At 47.9% G+C, this 19698-nt stretch overlaps 1 protein-coding gene across 3 annotated transcripts in view; it reads right to left on the bottom strand.

Annotated features, from left to right (window-relative positions):
* Window positions 1–19482, bottom strand: part of LOC142714081 (echinoderm microtubule-associated protein-like 2) — an 86520-nt gene extending 67038 nt beyond the window's left edge. The window contains exons 1-3 of one of the 3 annotated variants that reach the window (XM_075848638.1): window positions 19288–19482; window positions 18787–18960; window positions 14378–14501 (exon numbers count right to left, since the gene is read on the bottom strand). In XM_075848638.1, coding sequence (XP_075704753.1) covers window positions 14378–14501; window positions 18787–18960; window positions 19288–19354 — 365 coding nt within the window. In that variant the 5' untranslated portion in view covers window positions 19355–19482. Of the gene's footprint in view, window positions 1–14377; window positions 14502–18786; window positions 18961–19287 lie in introns of those variants that run through there. The other 2 variants (XM_075848639.1, XM_075848641.1) reach the window with 2 other exon arrangements.
* Window positions 19483–19698: the final 216 nt, after the last annotated feature.

Genomic DNA, 19698 nt, shown 5'->3' with positions numbered 1-19698 from the left:
AGTGCCCACATAGTGTCATACACAGCCCACATAGTGTCATACAGTGCCCACATAGTGTCATACAGTGCCCACATAGTGCCCTGATAGTGTCATACAGTGCCCCCATAGTGCCCAGATAGTGTCATGCAGTGCCCCCATAGTGTCATGCGGTGCCCCCATAGTGTCATACGGTGCCCCCATAGTGTCATACGGTGCCCACATAGTGTCACACAGTGCCCTTATAGTGTCACACAGTGCCCATATAGTGCCCACATAGTGTGATACAGTGCCCTCATAGTGTGATACAGTGCCCAGATAGTCCTACAGTGCCCTCATAGTGTAATACAGTTCCCACATAGTGTCATACAGTTCCCACATAGTGTCATACAGTTCCCACATAGTGTCATACAGTGCCCACATAGTGTCATACAGTTCCCACATAGTGTCATACAGTGCCCACATAGTGTCATACAGTGCCCACATAGTGTCATACAGTTCCCACATAGTGTCATACAGTTCCCACATAGTGTCATACAGTTCCCACATAGTGTCATACAGTTCCCACATAGTGTCATACAGTGCCCACATAGTGTCATACACTGCCCTCATAGTGTCATACAGTGCCCACATAGTGTCATACACAGCCCTCATAGTGTCATACAGTGCCCACATAGTGTCATACAGTGCCCTCATAGTGTCATACAGTGCCCTCATAGTGTCATACACTGCCCTCATAGTGTCATACGGTGCCCACATAGTGTCATACACAGCCCACATAGTGCCCAGATAGTGTCATACGGTGCCCACATAGTGTCATACACTGCCCTCATAGTGTCTTACAGTGCCCACATAGTGTCATACACAGCCCACATAGTGCCCACATAGTGTCATACAGTGCCCACATAGTGTCATACAGTGCCCACATAGTGTCATACACAGCCCACATAGTGTCATACAGTGCCCACATAGTGTCATACAGTGCCCACATAGTGCCCAGATATTGTCATACGGTGCCCACATAGTGTCATACACTGCCCTCATAGTGTCTTACAGTGCCCACATAGTGTCATACACAGCCCACATAGTGCCCACATAGTGTCATACAGTGCCCACATAGTGTCATACACAGCCCACATAGTGTCATACAGTGCCCACATAGTGTCATACAGTGCCCACATAGTGTCATACACAGCCCACATAGTGTCATACACAACCCACATAGTGTCATACAGTGCCCACATAGTGTCATACAGTGCCCACATAGTGTCATACACAGCCCACATAGTGTCATACAGTGCCCACATAGTGTCATACAGTGCCCACATAGTGCCCTGATAGTGTCATACAGTGCCCCCATAGTGCCCAGATAGTGTCATGCAGTGCCCCCATAGTGTCATGCAGTGCCCCCATAGTGTCATGCGGTGCCCCCATAGTGTCATACGGTGCCCCCATAGTGTCATACGGTGCCCCCATAGTGTCACACAGTGCCCTTATAGTGTCACACAGTGCCCATATAGTGCCCACATAGTGTGATACAGTGCCCTCATAGTGTGATACAGTGCCCAGATAGTCCTACAGTGCCCTCATAGTGTCATACAGTGCCCACATAGTATCATACAATGCCCACATAGTGTCATACAGTGCCCACATAGTGTCATACAGTGCCCTCAATGTGTCATACAGTGCCCTCATAGTGTCATAAAGTGCCCATGTAGTCATATACAGTGCCCGGATAGTATCACACAGTGCCCACATATTGTCATACAGTGCCCACATATTGTCATACAGTGCCCATATATTGTCATACAGTGCCCCCATAGTGTCATTCAGTGCCCCCATAGAGTCATTCAGTGCCCACATAGTCATACACTGCCCACAAAGTCATACACTGCCCACATAGTCATACACTGCCCACATAGTGTCATATACTGCTCACATAGTGTCATACACTGCCCACATAGTCATGCAGTGCCCACATAGTGTCATACAGTGCCCACATGGTGTCATACACTGCCCACATAGTGTCATACACTGCCCACATAGTGTCATACAGTGCCCAGATAGTGTCATACAGTGCCCAGATAGTGTCATACAGTGCCCTCGTAGTGTCATACAGTGCCCACATAGTGTCATACAGTGCCCACATAGTGTCATACACAGCCCACATAGTGTCATACAGTGCCCAGATAGTGTCATACACTGCCCTCATAGTGTCATACACTGCCCACATAGTGTCATACACAGCCCACATAGTGTCATACAGTGCCCAGATAGTGTCATACAGTGCCCACATGGTGTCATACACAGCCCACATAGTGTCATACAGTGCCCAGATAGTGTCATACAGTGCCCAGATAGTGTCATACACTGCCCTCATAGTGTCATACACTGCCCTCATAGTGTCATACACTGCCCACATAGTGTCATACACTGCCCTCATAGTGTCATACAGTGCCCACATAGTGTCATACAGTGCCCACATAGTGTCATACAGTGCCCACAGTGTCATACACAGCCCACATAGTGTCATACAGTGCCCAGATAGTGTCATACAGTGCCCACATAGTGTCATACAGTGCCCTCATAGTGTCATACAGTGCCCACAAAGTGTCATACACAGCCCACATAGTGCCCACATAGTGTCATACACAGCCCACATAGTGTCATACAGTGCCCTCATAGTGTCATACACTGCCCTCATAGTGTCATACACTGCCCACATTGTGTCATACGGTGCCCACATAGTGCCCAGATAGTGTCATACGGTGCCCACATAGTGTCATACACTGCCCTCATAGTGTCTTACAGTGCCCAGATAGTGTCATACACAGCCCACATAGTGCCCACATAGTGTCATACAGTGCCCACATAGTGTCATACAGTGCCCACATAGTGTCATACACAGCCCACATAGTGCCCACATAGTGTCATACACAGCCCACATAGTGTCATACAGTGCCCACATAGTGTCATACAGTGCCCACATAGTGTCATACACAGCCCACATAGTGCCCAGATAGTGTCATACGGTGCCCACATAGTGTCATACAGTGCCCACATAGTGTCATACAGTGCCCACATAGTGTCATACAGTGCCCACATAGTGTCATACAGTGCCCACATAGTGTCATACACAGCCCACATAGTGTCATACAGTGCCCACATAGTGTCATACACAGCCCACATAGTGTCGTACACAACCCACATAGTGTCATACAGTGCCCACATAGTGTCATACAGTGCCCACATAGTGTCATACAGTGCCCACATAGTGCCCTGATAGTGTCATACAGTGCCCCCATAGTGCCCAGATAGTGTCATGCAGTGCCCCCATAGTGTCATGCGGTGCCCCCATAGTGTCATGCGGTGCCCCCATAGTGTCATGCGGTGCCCCCATAGTGTCATACACTGCCCACATAGTGTCATACAGTGCCCTCATAGTGTCATACAGTGCCCTCATAGTGTCATAAAGTGCCCATGTAGTCATATACAGTGCCCGGATAGTGTCACAGTGCCCACATAGTGTCACACAGTGCCCACATAGCTTCATACAGTGCCCACATATTGTCATACAGTGCCCACGTAGTCTCACACAGTGCCCACATAGTGTCATTCAGTGCCCCCACAGAGTCATTCAGTGCCCACAGAGTCATACACTGCCCACATAGTCATACACTGCCCACATAGTCATACGCTGCCCACATAGTCATACGCTGCCCACATAGTCATACGCTGCCCACATAGTCATACACTGCCCACATAGTCATACACTGCCCACATAGTCATACACTGCCCACATAGTCATACACTGCCCACATAGTGTCATATACTGCTCACATAGTGTCATACAGTGCCCACATAGTGTCATACACTGCCCACATGGTGTCATACAGTTCCCACATAGTCATGCAGTGCCCACATAGTGCCATACAGTGCCCACACAGTGCCTACACAGTTATACAGTGCCCACATAGTGTCAGACAATTCCCAAATAGTGTTATACAGTGCCCACATAGTCATACAGTGCCCTCATTGTGCCATACAGTGCCCGCATAGTGCCATACAGTGCCCGCATAGTGCCATACAGTGCCCGCATAGTGCCATACAGTGCCCTCATAGTGTCATACAGTGCCCTCATAGTGTCATACAGTGCCCTCATGGTGTCATACACTGCTCACATAGTCATACACTGCCCACATAGTCATACACTGCCCACATAGTGTCATATACTGCTCACATAGTGTCATACACTGCCCACATAGTGTCATACACTGCCCACATGGTGTCATACAGTTCCCACATAGTCATGCAGTGCCCACATAGTGCCATACAGTGCCCACACAGTGCCTACACAGAGTTATACAGTGCCCACATAGTGTCAGACAATTCCCAAATAGTGTTATACAGTGCCCACATAGTCATACAGTGCCCACATAGTGTCATACAGTGCCCACATAGTGTCATACAGTGCCCACATAGTGTCATACAGTGCCCTCATTGTGTCATACAGTGCCCGCATAGTGCCATACAGTGCCCGCATAGTGCCATACAGTGCCCTCATAGTGTCATACAGTGCCTTCATAGTGTCATAAAGTGCCCATGTAGTCATATACAGTGCCCGGATAGTGTCACACAGTGCCCACATAGTGTCACACAGTGCCCACATAGCTTCATACAGTGCCCACATATTGTCATACAGTGCCCACGTAGTCTCACACAGTGCCCACATAGTGTCATTCAGTGCCCCCATAGTGTCATTCAGTGCCCCCATAGAGTCATACAGTGCCCACATAGTCATACAGTGCCCACATAGTCATACAGTGCCCACATAGTCATACAGTGCCCACATAGTCATACAGTGCCCACATAGTCATACAGTGCCCACATAGTCATACAGTGCCCACATAGTCATACAGTGCCCACATAGTCATACACTGCCCACATAGTCATACAGTGCCCACATAGTCATACACTGCTCACATAGTGTCATACAGTGCCCACATGGTGTCATACAGTGGCCACATGGTGTCATACAGTGCCCACATGGTGTCATACACAGCCCACATAGTGTCATACAGTGCCCACATAGTCATATACAGTGCCCCGATAATGTCACAGTGGCCCGATAGTGTCACACAGTGCCCACACAGTGCCATACAGTGCCCACATAGAGTTACAGTGCCCACATAGTGTCAGACAATTCCCAAATAGTGTTATACAGTGCCCACATAGTCATACAGTGCCCACATAGTGTCATACAGTGCCCTCATTTTCATACAGTGCCCGCATAGTGTCATACAGTGCCCGCATAGTGTCATACAGTGCCCGCATAGTGTCATAAAGTGCCCATGAAGTCATATACAGTGCCCGGATAGTGTCACACAGTGCCCACATAGTTTCATACAGTGCCCACATAGTTTCATACAGTGCCCACATAGTTTCATACAGCGCCCACATATTGTCATACAGTGTCCACATAGTCTCATACAGTGCCCCCATAGTGTCATTCAGTGCCCCCATAGTGTCATTCAGTGCCCCCATAGTGTCATTCAGTGCCCCCATAGTCATACACTGCCCACAGTGTCATACACTGCCCACATAGTCATACACTGCCCACATAGTCATACACTGCCCACATAGTCATACACTGCCCACATAGTGTCATACACTGCTCACATAGTGTCATACAGTGCCCACATAGTGTCATACAGTGCCCACATAGTGTCATACACTGCTCACATAGTGTCATACACTGCTCACATAGTGTCATACACTGCTCACATAGTGTCATACAGTGCCCACATAGTGTCATACACTGCTCACATAGTGTCATACAGTGCCCACATAGTGTCATACAGTGCCCACATAGTGTCATACAGTGCCCACATGGTGTCATACACTGCTCACATGGTCATACACTGCCCACATAGTGTCATATACTGCTCACATAGTGTCATACAGTGCCCACATAGTGTCATACACTGCTCACATAGTGTCATACACTGCTCACATAGTCATGCAGTGCCCACATGGTGTCATACATTACCCACATAGTGTCATACAGTGCCACATGGTGTCATACACTGTCCACATAGTCATGCAGTGCCCACATAGTGTCATACACTGCCCACATAGTGTCATACACTGCCCACATAGTGTCATACAGTGGCCACATAGTGTCATACAGTGCCCACATGGTGTCATACACTGCCCACATAGTGTCATACAGTGCCCACATAGTGTCATACAGTGCCCACATAGTGTCATACAGTGCCCACATGGTGTCATACAGTGCCCACATGGTGTCATACAGTGTCCACATAGTGTCATACACTGCCCACATAGTCATGCAGTGCCCACATGGTGTCATACACAGTCCACATGGTGTCATACACAGTCCACATGGTGTCATACACTGCCCACATAGTCATGCAGTGCCCACATAGTGTCATACAGTGCCCACATAGTGTCATACAGTGCCCACATAGTGTCATACAGTGCCCACATAGTGTCATACACTGCTCACATAGTGTCACACACTGCTCACATAGTCATGCAGTGCCCACATGGTGTCATACAGTACCCACATAGTGTCATACAGTGCCCACATGGTGTCACACACTGCCCACATAGTCATGCAGTGCCCACATAGTGTCATACACTGCCCACATAGTGTCATACAGTGCCCACATAGTGTCATACACTGCCCACATAGTGTCATACACTGCCCACATAGTGTCATACAGTGCCCACATAGTGTCATACAGTGCCCACATAGTGTCATACAGTGCCCACATGGTGTCATACAGTGTCCACATAGTGTCATACACTGCCCACATAGTCATGCAGTGCCCACATGGTGTCATACACAGTCCACATGGTGTCATACACTGCCCACATGGTGTCATACACTGCCCACATGGTGTCATACACTGCCCACATGGTGTCATACACTGCCCACATGGTGTCATACACTGCCCACATTGTGTCATACAGTGCCCACATAGTGTCATACAGTGTCCACATAGTGTCATACACTGCCCACATAGTCATGCAGTGCCCACATGGTGTCATACACAGTCCACATGGTGTCATACACTGCCCACATGGTGTCATACACTGCCCACATTGTGTCATACACTGCTCATATGGTGTCATACAGTGCCCACATGGTGTCATACAGTGCCCACATGGTGTCATACAGTGCCCACATGGTGTCATACACTGCCCACATAGTGTCATACACTGCCCACATGGTGTCATACACTGCCCACATGGTGTCATACAGTGCCCACATGGTGTCATACAGTGCCCAGATAGTGTCATGCGGTGCCCCCATAGTGTCATGCGGTGCCCCCATAGTGTCATGCGGTGCCCCCATAGTGTCATGCGGTGCCCCCATAGTGTCATACGGTGCCCCCATAGTGTCATACGGTGCCCACATAGTGTTACACAGTGCCCTTATAGTGTCACACAGTGCCCATATAGTGCCCACATAGTGTGATACAGTGCCCTCATAGTGTGATACAGTGCCCAGATAGTCCTACAGTGCCCACATAGTGTCATACAGTTCCCACATAGTGTCATACAGTTCCCACATAGTGTCATACACAGCCCACATAGTGTCATACAGTTCCCACATAGTGTCATACAGTGCCCACATAGTGTCATATAGTGTCACTCATTGCCCCGATAGTGTCACTCATTGCCCCGATAGTGTCATTCAGTGCCCACACAGTGCCATACAGTACCCACACAGTGCCATACAGTGCCCACATATTGTCATACAGTGCCCACATAGTGTCACACAGTGCCCCTATAGTGTCATACAGTGCCCCTATAGTGTCATACAGTACCCCTATAGTGTCATACAGTGCCCCCATAGTGTCATACAGTGCCCCCATAGTGTCATACAGTGCCCCTATAGTGTCATACAGTGCCCACATAGTCATACAGTGCCCACATAGTCATACAGTGCCCACATAGTCATACAGTGCCCACATAGTCATACACTGCCCACATGGTGTCATACACTGCCCACATGGTGTCATACACTGCCCACATGGTGTCATACACTGCCCACATAGTGTCATACACTGCCCACATAGTCATACACTGCCCACATAGTGTCATACAGTGCTCACATAGTGTCATACAGTGCCCACATAGTGTCATACACTGCCCACATGGTGTCATACAGTGCCCATATAGTGTCATACACTGCCCACATAGTCATGCAGTGCCTACATAGTGCCATACAGTGCCCACATAGTTATACAGTGCCCACATAGTGTCATACAGTGCCCTCCTAGTGTCATACAGTGCCCACATAGTCATATACAGTGCCCCGATAATGTCACAGTGCCCCGATAGTGTCACACAGTACCCACATAGTGCCATACAGTGCCCACATAGTGCCATACAGTGCCCACATAGTGTCACTCATTGCCCCGATAGTGTCACTCATTGCCCCGATAGTGTCATTCAGTGCCCACACAGTGCCATACAGTGCCCACATAGTTATACAGTGCCCACCTAGTGTCATACAGTGCCCTCCTAGTGTCATACAGTGCCCACATAGTCATATACAGTGCCCCGATAATGTCATACAGTGCCCATATAGTGCCACACAGTGCCATACAGTGCCCACATAGTTATACAGTGCCCACAAAGTGTCAGACAATTCCCAAATAGTGTTATACAGTGCCCACATAGTCATACAGTGCCCACATAGTCATACAGTGCCCCCATAGTCATACAGTGCCCACATAGTCATACAGTGCCCACATAGTCATACAGTGCCCTCAATGTGTCATACAGTGCCCTCAGTGTGTCATACAGTGCCCTCATAGTGTCATAAAGTGCCCATGTAGTCATATACAGTGCCCGGATAGTATCACACAGTGCCCACATATTGTCATACAGTGCCCACATTGTCATACAGTGCCCACATAGTGTCACACAGTGCCCACATAGTGTCACACAGTGCCCCTATAGTGTCATACAGTGCCCCTATAGTGTCATACAGTGCCCCTATAGTGTCATACAGTGCCCCTATAGTGTCATACAGTGCCCCTATAGTGTCATACAGTGCCCCCATAGTGTCATACAGTGCCCCCATAGTGTCATACAGTGCCCCCATAGTGTCATACAGTGCCCCCATAGTGTCATACAGTGCCCCCATAGTGTCATACAGTGCCCCCATAGTGTCATACAGTGCCCCCATAGTGTCATATACTGCTCACATGGTGTCATACAGTGCCCACATGGTGTCATACAGTTCCCACATGGTGTCATACAGTGCCCACATAGTCATGCAGTGCCCACATAGTGTCATACAGTGCTCACATGGTGTCATACAGTGCCCACATGGTGTCATACAGTGCCCACATGGTGTCATACAGCGCCCACATGGTGTCATACAGTGCCCACATGGTGTCATACACTGCCCACATGGTGTCATACACTGCCCACATGGTGTCATACACTGCCCACATGGTGTCATACACTGCCCACATGGTGTCATACAGTGCCCACATGGTGTCATACAGTGCCCACATAGTGTCATACACTGCCCACATAGTCATGCAGTGCCTACATAGTGCCATATAGTGCCCACATAGTTATACAGTGCCCACATAGTGTCATACAGTGCCCTCCTAGTGTCATACAGTGCCCACATAGTCATATACAGTGCCCCGATAATGTCACAGTGCCCCGATAGTGCCATACAGTGCCCACATAGTGCCATACAGTGCCCACATAGTGCCATACAGTGCCTATACAGTGCCTACACAGTTATACAGTGCCCACATAGTGTCAGACAATTCCCAAATAGTGTTATACAGTGCCCACATAGTCATACAGTGCCCACATAGTGTCATACAGTGCCCTCATAGTGTCACACAGTGCCCTCATAGTGTCACACAGTGCCCTCATAGTGTCACACAGTGCCCTCATAGTGTCACACAGTGCCCACATAGTGCCATACAGTGCCCACATAGTGTCATACAGTGCCCTCCTAGTGTCATACAGTGCCCACATAGTCATATACAGTGCCCCGATAATGTCATACAGTGCCCACATAGTGCCATACAGTGCCCACACAGTGCCATACAGTGCCCACATAGTTATACAGTGCCCACAAAGTGTCAGACAATTCCCAAATAGTGTTATACAGTGCCCACATAGTCATACAGTGCCCACATAGTGTCATACAGTGCCCACATAGTGTCATACAGTGCCCTCATAGTGTCATAAAGTGCCCATGTAGTCATATACAGTGCCCGGATAGTGTCACACAGTGCCCACATAGTGTCACACAGTGCCCACATATTGTCATACAGTGCCCATATATTGTCATACAGTGCCCACATAGTGTCACACAGTGCCCCCATAGAGTCATTCAGTGCCCACATAGTCATACACTGCCCACAAAGTCATACACTGCCCACATAGTGTCACACAGTGCCCACATATTGTCATACAGTGCCCATATATTGTCATACAGTGCCCACATAGTGTCACACAGTGCCCCCATAGAGTCATTCAGTGCCCACATAGTCATACACTGCCCACAAAGTCATACACTGCCCACATAGTCATACACTGCCCACACAGTGTCATATACTGCTCACATAGTGTCATATACTGCTCACATAGTGTCATACAGTGCCCACATAGTGTCATACACTGCCCACATAGTCATGCAGTGCCCACATAGTGTCATACAGTGCCCACATAGTGTCATACAGTGCCCACATGGTGTCATACACTGCCCACATGGTGTCATACACTGCCCACATGGTGTCATACACTGCCCACATAGTGTCATACAGTGCCCTCATAGTGTCATACAGTGCCCTCATAGTGTCATAAAGTGCCCATGTAGTCATATACAGTGCCCGGATAGTGTCACAGTGCCCACATAGTGTCACACAGTGCCCACATAGCTTCATACAGTGCCCACATATTGTCATACAGTGCCCACGTAGTCTCACACAGTGCCCACATAGTGTCATTCAGTACCCCCACAGAGTCATTCAGTGCCCACATAGTCATACACTGCCCACATAGTCATACACTGCCCACATAGTCATACACTGCCCACATAGTCATACACTGCCCACATAGTCATACACTGCCCACATAGTGTCATATACTGCTCACATGGTGTCATACACTGCCCACATGGTGTCATACAGTTCCCACATAGTCATGCAGTGCCCACATAGTGCCATACAGTGCCCACACAGTGCCTACACAGAGTTATACAGTGCCCACATAGTGTCAGACAATTCCCAAATAGTGTTATACAGTGCCCACATAGTGTCATACAGTGCCCTCATTGTGTCATACAGTGCCCGCATAGTGCCATACAGTGCCCGCATAGTGCCCTCATAGTGCCATACAGTGCCCTCATAGTGTCATACAGTGCCCTCATAGTGTCATACAGTGCCCTCATAGTGTCATACAGTGCCCTCATGGTATCATACACTGCTCACATAGTCATACACTGCCCACATAGTCATACACTGCCCACATAGTGTCATACAGTGCCCACATAGTGTCATACACTGCCCACATGGTGTCATACAGTGCCCACATAGTCATACAGTGCCCACATAGTCATAAGTGCCCACATAGTCATAAGTGCCCACATAGTCATAAGTGCCCACATAGTCATAAGTGCCCACATAGTCATAAGTGCCCACATAGTCATACAGTGCCCACATAGTGTCATACACTGCCCACATAGTCATACACTGCCCACATAGTGTCATACAGTGCCCACATAGTGTCATACAGTGCCCACATAGTCATATACAGTGCCCCGATAATGTCACAGTGGCCCGATAGTGTCACACAGTGCCCACACAGTGCCATACAGTGCCCACATAGAGTTACAGTGCCCACATAGTGTCAGACAATTCCCAAATAGTGTTATACAGTGCCCACATAGTCATACAGTGCCCACATAGTGTCATACAGTGCCCTCATTGTCATACAGTGCCCGCATAGTGCCATACAGTGCCCGCATAGTGCCATACAGTGCCCGCATAGTGTCATAAAGTGCCCATGAAGTCATATACAGTGCCCGGATAGTGTCACACAGTGCCCACATAGTTTCATACAGTGCCCACATATTGTCATACAGTGTCCACATAGTCTCATACAGTGCCCCCATAGTGTCATTCAGTGCCCCCATAGTGTCATTCAGTGCCCCCATAGAGTCATACAGTGCCCACATAGTCATACACTGCCCACAGTGTCATACACTGCCCACATAGTCATACACTGCCCACATAGTCATACACTGCCCACATAGTCATACACTGCCCACATAGTGTCATACACTGCTCACATAGTGTCATACACTGCTCACATAGTGTCATACAGTGCCCACATAGTGTCATACACTGCTCACTTAGTGTCATACAGTGCCCACATAGTGTCATACACTGCTCACATAGTGTCATACAGTGCCCACATAGTGTCATACAGTGCCCACATAGTGTCATACAGTGCCCACATGGTGTCATACACTGCTCACATGGTCATACACTGCCCACATAGGGTCATACACTGCCTACATAGTGTCATATACTGGTCACATAGTGTCATACAGTGCCCACATAGTGTCATACAGTGCCCACATAGTGTCATACAGTGCCCACATAGTGTCATACAGTGCCCACATAGTGTCATACACTGCTCACATAGTGTCATACACTGCTCACATAGTCATGCAGTGCCCACATGGTGTCATACACTGCTCACATGGTCATACACTGCCCACATAGGGTCATACACTGCCCACATGGTGTCATACACTGCCCACATAGTGTCATACAGTGCCCACATAGTGTCATACAGTGCCCACATAGTGTCATACAGTGCCCACATAGTGTCATACAGTGCCCACATGGTGTCATACAGTGTCCACATAGTGTCATACACTGCCCACATAGTCATGCAGTGCCCACATGGTGTCATACACAGTCCACATGGTGTCATACACTGCCCACATGGTGTCATACACTGCCCACATGGTGTCATACACTGCCCACATGGTGTCATACACTGCCCACATTGTGTCATACAGTGCCCACATAGTGTCATGCAGTGTCCACATGGTGTCATACACAGTCCACATGGTGTCATACACTGCCCACATTGTGTCATACACTGCCCACATTGTGTCATACACTGCCCACATTGTGTCATACACTGCTCACATAGTGTCATACACTGCCCACATAGTGTCATACAGTGCCCACATGGTGTCATACAGTGCCCACATGGTGTCATACAGTGTCCACATAGTGTCATACACTGCCCACATAGTCATGCAGTGCCCACATGGTGTCATACACAGTCCACATGGTGTCATACACAGTCCACATGGTGTCATACACTGCCCACATAGTGTCATACAGTGCCCACATAGTGTCATACAGTGTCCACATAGTGTCATACAGTGTCCACATAGTGTCATACACTGCTCACATAGTGTCATACACTGCCCACATAGTGTCATACAGTGCCCACATAGTGTCATACAGTGCCCACATGGTGTCATACAGTGTCCACATAGTGTCATACACTGCCCACATAGTCATGCAGTGCCCACATGGTGTCATACACAGTCCACATGGTGTCATACACAGTCCACATGGTGTCATACACTGCCCACATAGTGTCATACAGTGCCCACATAGTGTCATACAGTGTCCACATAGTGTCATACACTGCCCACATAGTCATGCAGTGCCCACATGGTGTCATACACAGTCCACATGGTGTCATACACTGCCCACATGGTGTCATACACTGCCCACATGGTGTCATACACTGCCCACATTGTGTCATACACTGCTCACATAGTGTCATACAGTGCCCACATAGTGTCATACAGTGCCCACATAGTGTCATACAGTGCCCACATGGTGTCATACAGTGCCCACATGGTGTCATACACTGTCCACATGGTGTCATACACTGCCCACATGGTGTCATACAGTGCCCACATGGTGTCATACAGTACCCTCATAGTGTCATACAGTGCCCACATAGTATTATACTTTGCATCCGCCTAAAGTCCCCAGTGACAGTGTCCAACCTCACGGAGCAGCAAGGACCTCAGAGCCAACACTGTGCAGTTTTGCTGCCCTCTGCTGGCTGCAGCCGGGAGTACTAGTAATGTGACATCACTACAAATATTGTACAGAAGGTTCCATAGTCTTTAATGTGCTGTAAGGACACAGCGGATATGAAGGACTTGGGAATATGTAAAGGGAGGTTTCCTTATGTTTAGGAAATGGCTCCCCCTTTAGGGTGATGTGAGGTCTGCAGGCACAGCAGAGCAATTATACAAATTCATGGAATGGATCTTTACCTTTTAGAGAAGGCTGGGATCCCTCCTTTTTTAGGAGATGAAGGCGAGGTAGACATACCACTCCTCCTGCGTGCGGCCATGCCATTTTGAGAAGAACGGGGCGGAGGTTTCACAATATGGGCCCCTGAAAAAGTCATAAATGCACAAAGGCGTCAATATAAAATAACTACAATATACAGTAACCGCTATTCATCTATTACTACTGACAACCAGCCTGTATATCATGTGTGAGAGGTTGTCACAGCCCCGCCCCCTGTTACTGACATCACTGATATATAATATAATTACACTGTGATCAGACATGAGATCCACACATCTTATATACAGTAACAGCTATTCATCTATTACTACTGACAACCAGCCTGTATATCATGTGTGAGAGGTTGTCACAGCTCCACCCCCTGTTACTGACATCACTGATATATAATATAATTACATGTGATCAGACATGAGATCCACACATCTTATATACAGTCACAGCTATTCATCTATTACTACTGACAACCAGCCTGTATATCATGTGTGACAGGTTGTCACAGCCCCGCCCCCTGTTACTGACATCACTGATATATAATATAATTACACTGTGATCAGACATGAGATCCACACACCTTATATACAGTAACAGCTATTCATCTATTACTACTGACAACCAGCCTGTATATCATGTGTGAGAGGTTGTCACAGCCCCGCCCCCTGTTACTGACATCACTGATATATAATATAATTACATGTGATCAGACATGAGATCCACACATCTTATATACAGTAACAGCTATTCATGTATTACTACTGACAACCAGCCTGTATATCATGTGTGAGAGGTTGTCACAGCCCCGCCCCCTGTTACTGACATCACTGATATATAATATAATTACATGTGATCAGACATGAGATCCACACACCTTATATACAGTAACAGCTATTCATCTATTACTACTGACAACCAGCCTGTATATCATGTGTGAGAGGTTGTCACAGCTCCGCCCCCTGTTACTGACATCACTGATATATAATATAATTACACTGTGATCAGACATGAGATCCACACATCTTATATACAGTAACAGCTATTCATCTATTACTACTGACAACCTGCCTGTATATCATGTGTGAGAGGTTGTCACAGCCCCGCCCCCTGTTACTGACATCACTGATATATAATATAATTACATGTGATCAGACATGAGATCCACACATCTTATATACAGTAACAGCTATTCATCTATTACTACTGACAACCTGCCTGTATATCATGTGTGAGAGGTTGTCACAGCCCCGCCCCCTGTTACTGACATCACTGATATAAAATATAATTACACTGTGATCAGACATGAGATCCACACATCTTATATACAGTAACAGCTATTCATCTATTACTACTGACAACCAGCCTGTATATCATGTGTGAGAGGTTGTCACAGCCCCGCCCCCTGTTACTGATGACATCACTGATATATAATATAATTACACTGTGATCAGACATGAGATCCACACATCTTATATACAGTAACAGCTATTCATCTATTACTACTGACCACCAGCCTGTATATCATGTGTGAGAGGTTGTCACAGCCCCGCCCCCTGTTACTGACATCACTGATATATAATATAATTACATGTGATCAGACATGAGATCCACACATCTTATATACAGTCACAGCTATTCATCTATTACTACTGACAACCAGCCTGTATACCATGTGTGAGAGGTTGTCACAGCCCCGCCCCCTGTTACTGACATTACTGATATATAATATAATTACATTGTGATCAGACATGAGATCCACACATCTTATATACAGTCACAGCTATTCATCTATTACTACTGACAACCAGCCTGTATATCATGTGTGAGAGGTTGTCACAGCCCCGCCCCGTTACTGACATCACTGATATATAATATAATTACACTGTGATCAGACATGAGATCCACACATCTTATATACAGTAACAGCTATTCATCTATTACTACTGACAACCAGCCTGTATATCATGTGTGAGAGGTTGTCACAGCCCCGCCCCCTGTTACTGACATCACTGATATATAATATAATTACACTGTGATCAGACATGAGATCCACACATCTTATATACAGTAACAGCTATTCATCTATTACTACTGACAACCAGCCTGTATATCATGTGTGAGAGGTTGTCACAGCCCCGCCCCCTGTTACTGACATCACTGATATATAATATAATTACACTGTGATCAGACATGAGATCCACACATCTTATATACAGTAACAGCTATTCATCTATTACTACTGACAACCAGCCTGTATATCATGTGTGAGAGGTTGTCACAGCCCCGCCCCCTGTTACTGACATCACTGATATATAATATAATTACATGTGATCAGACATGAGATCCACACATCTTATATACAGTCACAGCTATTCATCTATTACTACTGACAACCAGCCTGTATATCATGTGTGAGGGGTTGTCACAGCCCCGCCCCCTGTACTGACATCACTGATATATAATATAATTACATGTGATCAGACATGAGATCCACATATCTTATATACAGTAACAGCTATTCATCTATTACTACTGACAACCAGCCTGTATATCATGTGTGAGAGGTTGTCACAGCCCCGCCCCCTGTTACTAACAACCAGCCTGTATATCATGTGTGAGAGGTTGTCACAGCCCCGCCCCCTGTTACTGACATCACTGATATATAATATAATTACACTGTGATCAGACATGAGATCCACACATCTTATATACAGTCACAGCTATTCATCTATTACTACTGACAACCAGCCTGTATATCATGTGTGAGAGGTTGTCACAGCCCCGCCCCCTGTTACTGACATCACTGATATATAATATAATTACACTGTGATCAGACATGAGATCCACACATCTTATATACAGTAACAGCTATTCATCTATTACTACTGACAACCAGCCTGTATATCATGTGTGAGGGGTTGTCACAGCCCCGCCCCCTGTTACTGACATCACTGATATATAATATAATTACACTGTGATCAGACATGAGATCCACACATCTTATATACAGTAACAGCTATTCATCTATTACTACTGACAACCAGCCTGTATATCATGTGTGAGAGGTTGTCACAGCCCCGCCCCCTGTTACTGACATCACTGATATATAATATAATTACACTGTGATCAGACATGAGATCCACACATCTTATATACAGTCACAGCTATTCATCTATTACTCCTAAGATCAGTGATATAATGGAGAGGAGTCCGGAGCTCGGTGATACAATGGAGAGGAGTCCGGAGCTCGGTGATACGATGGAGAGGAGTCCGGAGCTCGGTGATACGATGGAGAGGAGTCCGGAGCTCGGTGATACGATGGAGAGGAGTCCGGAGCTCGGTGATACGATGGAGAGGAGTCCGGAGCTCGGTGATACGATGGAGAGGAGTCCGGAGCTCGGTGATACGATGGAGAGGAGTCCGGAGCTCGGTGATACGATGGAGAGGAGTCCGGAGCTCGGTGATACGATGGAGAGGAGTCCGGAGCTCGGTGATACGATGGAGAGGAGTCCGGAGCTCGGTGATACGATGGAGAGGAGTCCGGAGCTCGGTGATACGATGGAGAGGAGTCCGGAGCTCGGTGATACGATGGAGAGGAGTCCGGAGCTCGGTGATACGATGGAGAGGAGTCCGGAGCTCGGTGATACGATGGAGAGGAGTCCGGAGCTCGGTGATACGATGGAGAGGAGTCCGGAGCTCGGTGATACGATGGAGAGGAGTCCGGAGCTCGTTGATACGATGAAATATAAAAGTGACAGTTTCGGCATCGGCGTCTTTTATTGATTGCCGTGGTTTTGGGGTCCCGCTTGATGTCTCTTCTGATCAGGGTCGGTCGTTTTACTTCAATGTTTGCGGCCATTTGACCAGTTGTTTAGTGAATGCCCCTCCCCCGTCACGTAACTATTTGTTCTCGATGGTTAAACTACAAATCCCAACATTTTCTGCCACCGAGCGCGGCGCCGCTGCAGCATGAGAACGATGGCGCCACCTCCGTACCTGCAGGCCGTGTTTGCTGACTCTTGGACTGGGCACGGTTTGCAGGGTTGTCACTATGGCGCATGTGACGTCACAACTACAGATTTTATTTGCCGTTTTCGCCACATTTTCCTTATTGAAGGTAACGACGCCGACGTGAGACGACGCAGGGAATGGCGAAGTGGATTTTTTATTTTTTTTCATCAATTTTAATGTAACAGTTATAAAAAATGACAGCGTTCAAAACACGGTGACCGTGCGACATGTGAATAAGCCCCGAGAGCAAAAAGTCCCGGCCGAACCAACACACGATGTGCAATAGAATGAAAGCCGCCGGAGATAACCGGACTGAGCGCAGGAATGGCGCTGTGGGGGTGGCCCGCTCCTCTCATGCTTCCCTCACCTTGTCGCCCCCGTAGAGGGTCTCCTTTCTCCTCGCACACCCGCAGCCTCCGCAGGGCGTCGCTCAGGGCCGCTCGCAGCACCTGCATCTCGTCCTCCTGCAGCTGAAGCCTCTGCTCCACATTTGATATCCGGTCATCGGTGTCCATTGCGCTGGGACCTGAGAGGCCGTCATCTGGGGGGGATTACATGTTAGTGACCCCTCCTCACATACAGGGTTAATCATCGTCTCATCATCCCTCACAATGTATTTCAATGGCAGTTAAAGATCATTATAAATTATACATCCCCTCCCCCGTCCTCAAAGGGCCTTCATACCCCCCCCTTGCCCATCTGCACAACGTCCCCTCCCCCGGCACTGATGGCACCAGGCGCTGCCATCCTCTCCGCCACCTCCGGATGGCTCAGATCCTTGTCATGAGATGCCGAGTCCATGATGGCTATTTTGGTCCCTCAGTCCTGGGGTGGGATATGTATCGGCGAGGGCAGAGGGGGCACTTACCATTACAATACTGCAGGAGGGAGCTGGTGTCGTAGACGGAGCTGCCCCCGGCCCCGGATTCTGACATGTCGCCGTCTGTCTCGTGTCTGTCAGTATTTTCCTCTGTTTCGTGTCTTCCTTTCTCTCCCTCGTCTCACATCCCTCTCGCTCGCTCTCTGGTCGCCATGGTAACTGCTTCCTGCAGCATCTTGTGCTGTGGTCCCCCCGCCGATCCATCACACAGACCCCGCCCCCTGGAACAGCTGATGCATATGGAGCTGAAAGGACACAAAGTAACAAATTCCAGCACAGAAATAACTCTCCCCCCCTCCCCCCCCCCCCGATATTATACCAGATACCCGATGATGTCATCCGTAATCCAGGCAACGAGATGGGGTCTCTGTATAGTATAGTGAGATGGGGGTCTCTGTA

Source organism: Rhinoderma darwinii, unplaced genomic scaffold (assembly GCF_050947455.1).
Source record: "Rhinoderma darwinii isolate aRhiDar2 unplaced genomic scaffold, aRhiDar2.hap1 Scaffold_440, whole genome shotgun sequence".
Taxonomy (NCBI): Eukaryota; Metazoa; Chordata; class Amphibia; order Anura; family Rhinodermatidae; genus Rhinoderma; species Rhinoderma darwinii.
This window is presented reverse-complemented; position numbering and strand designations above follow the sequence as displayed.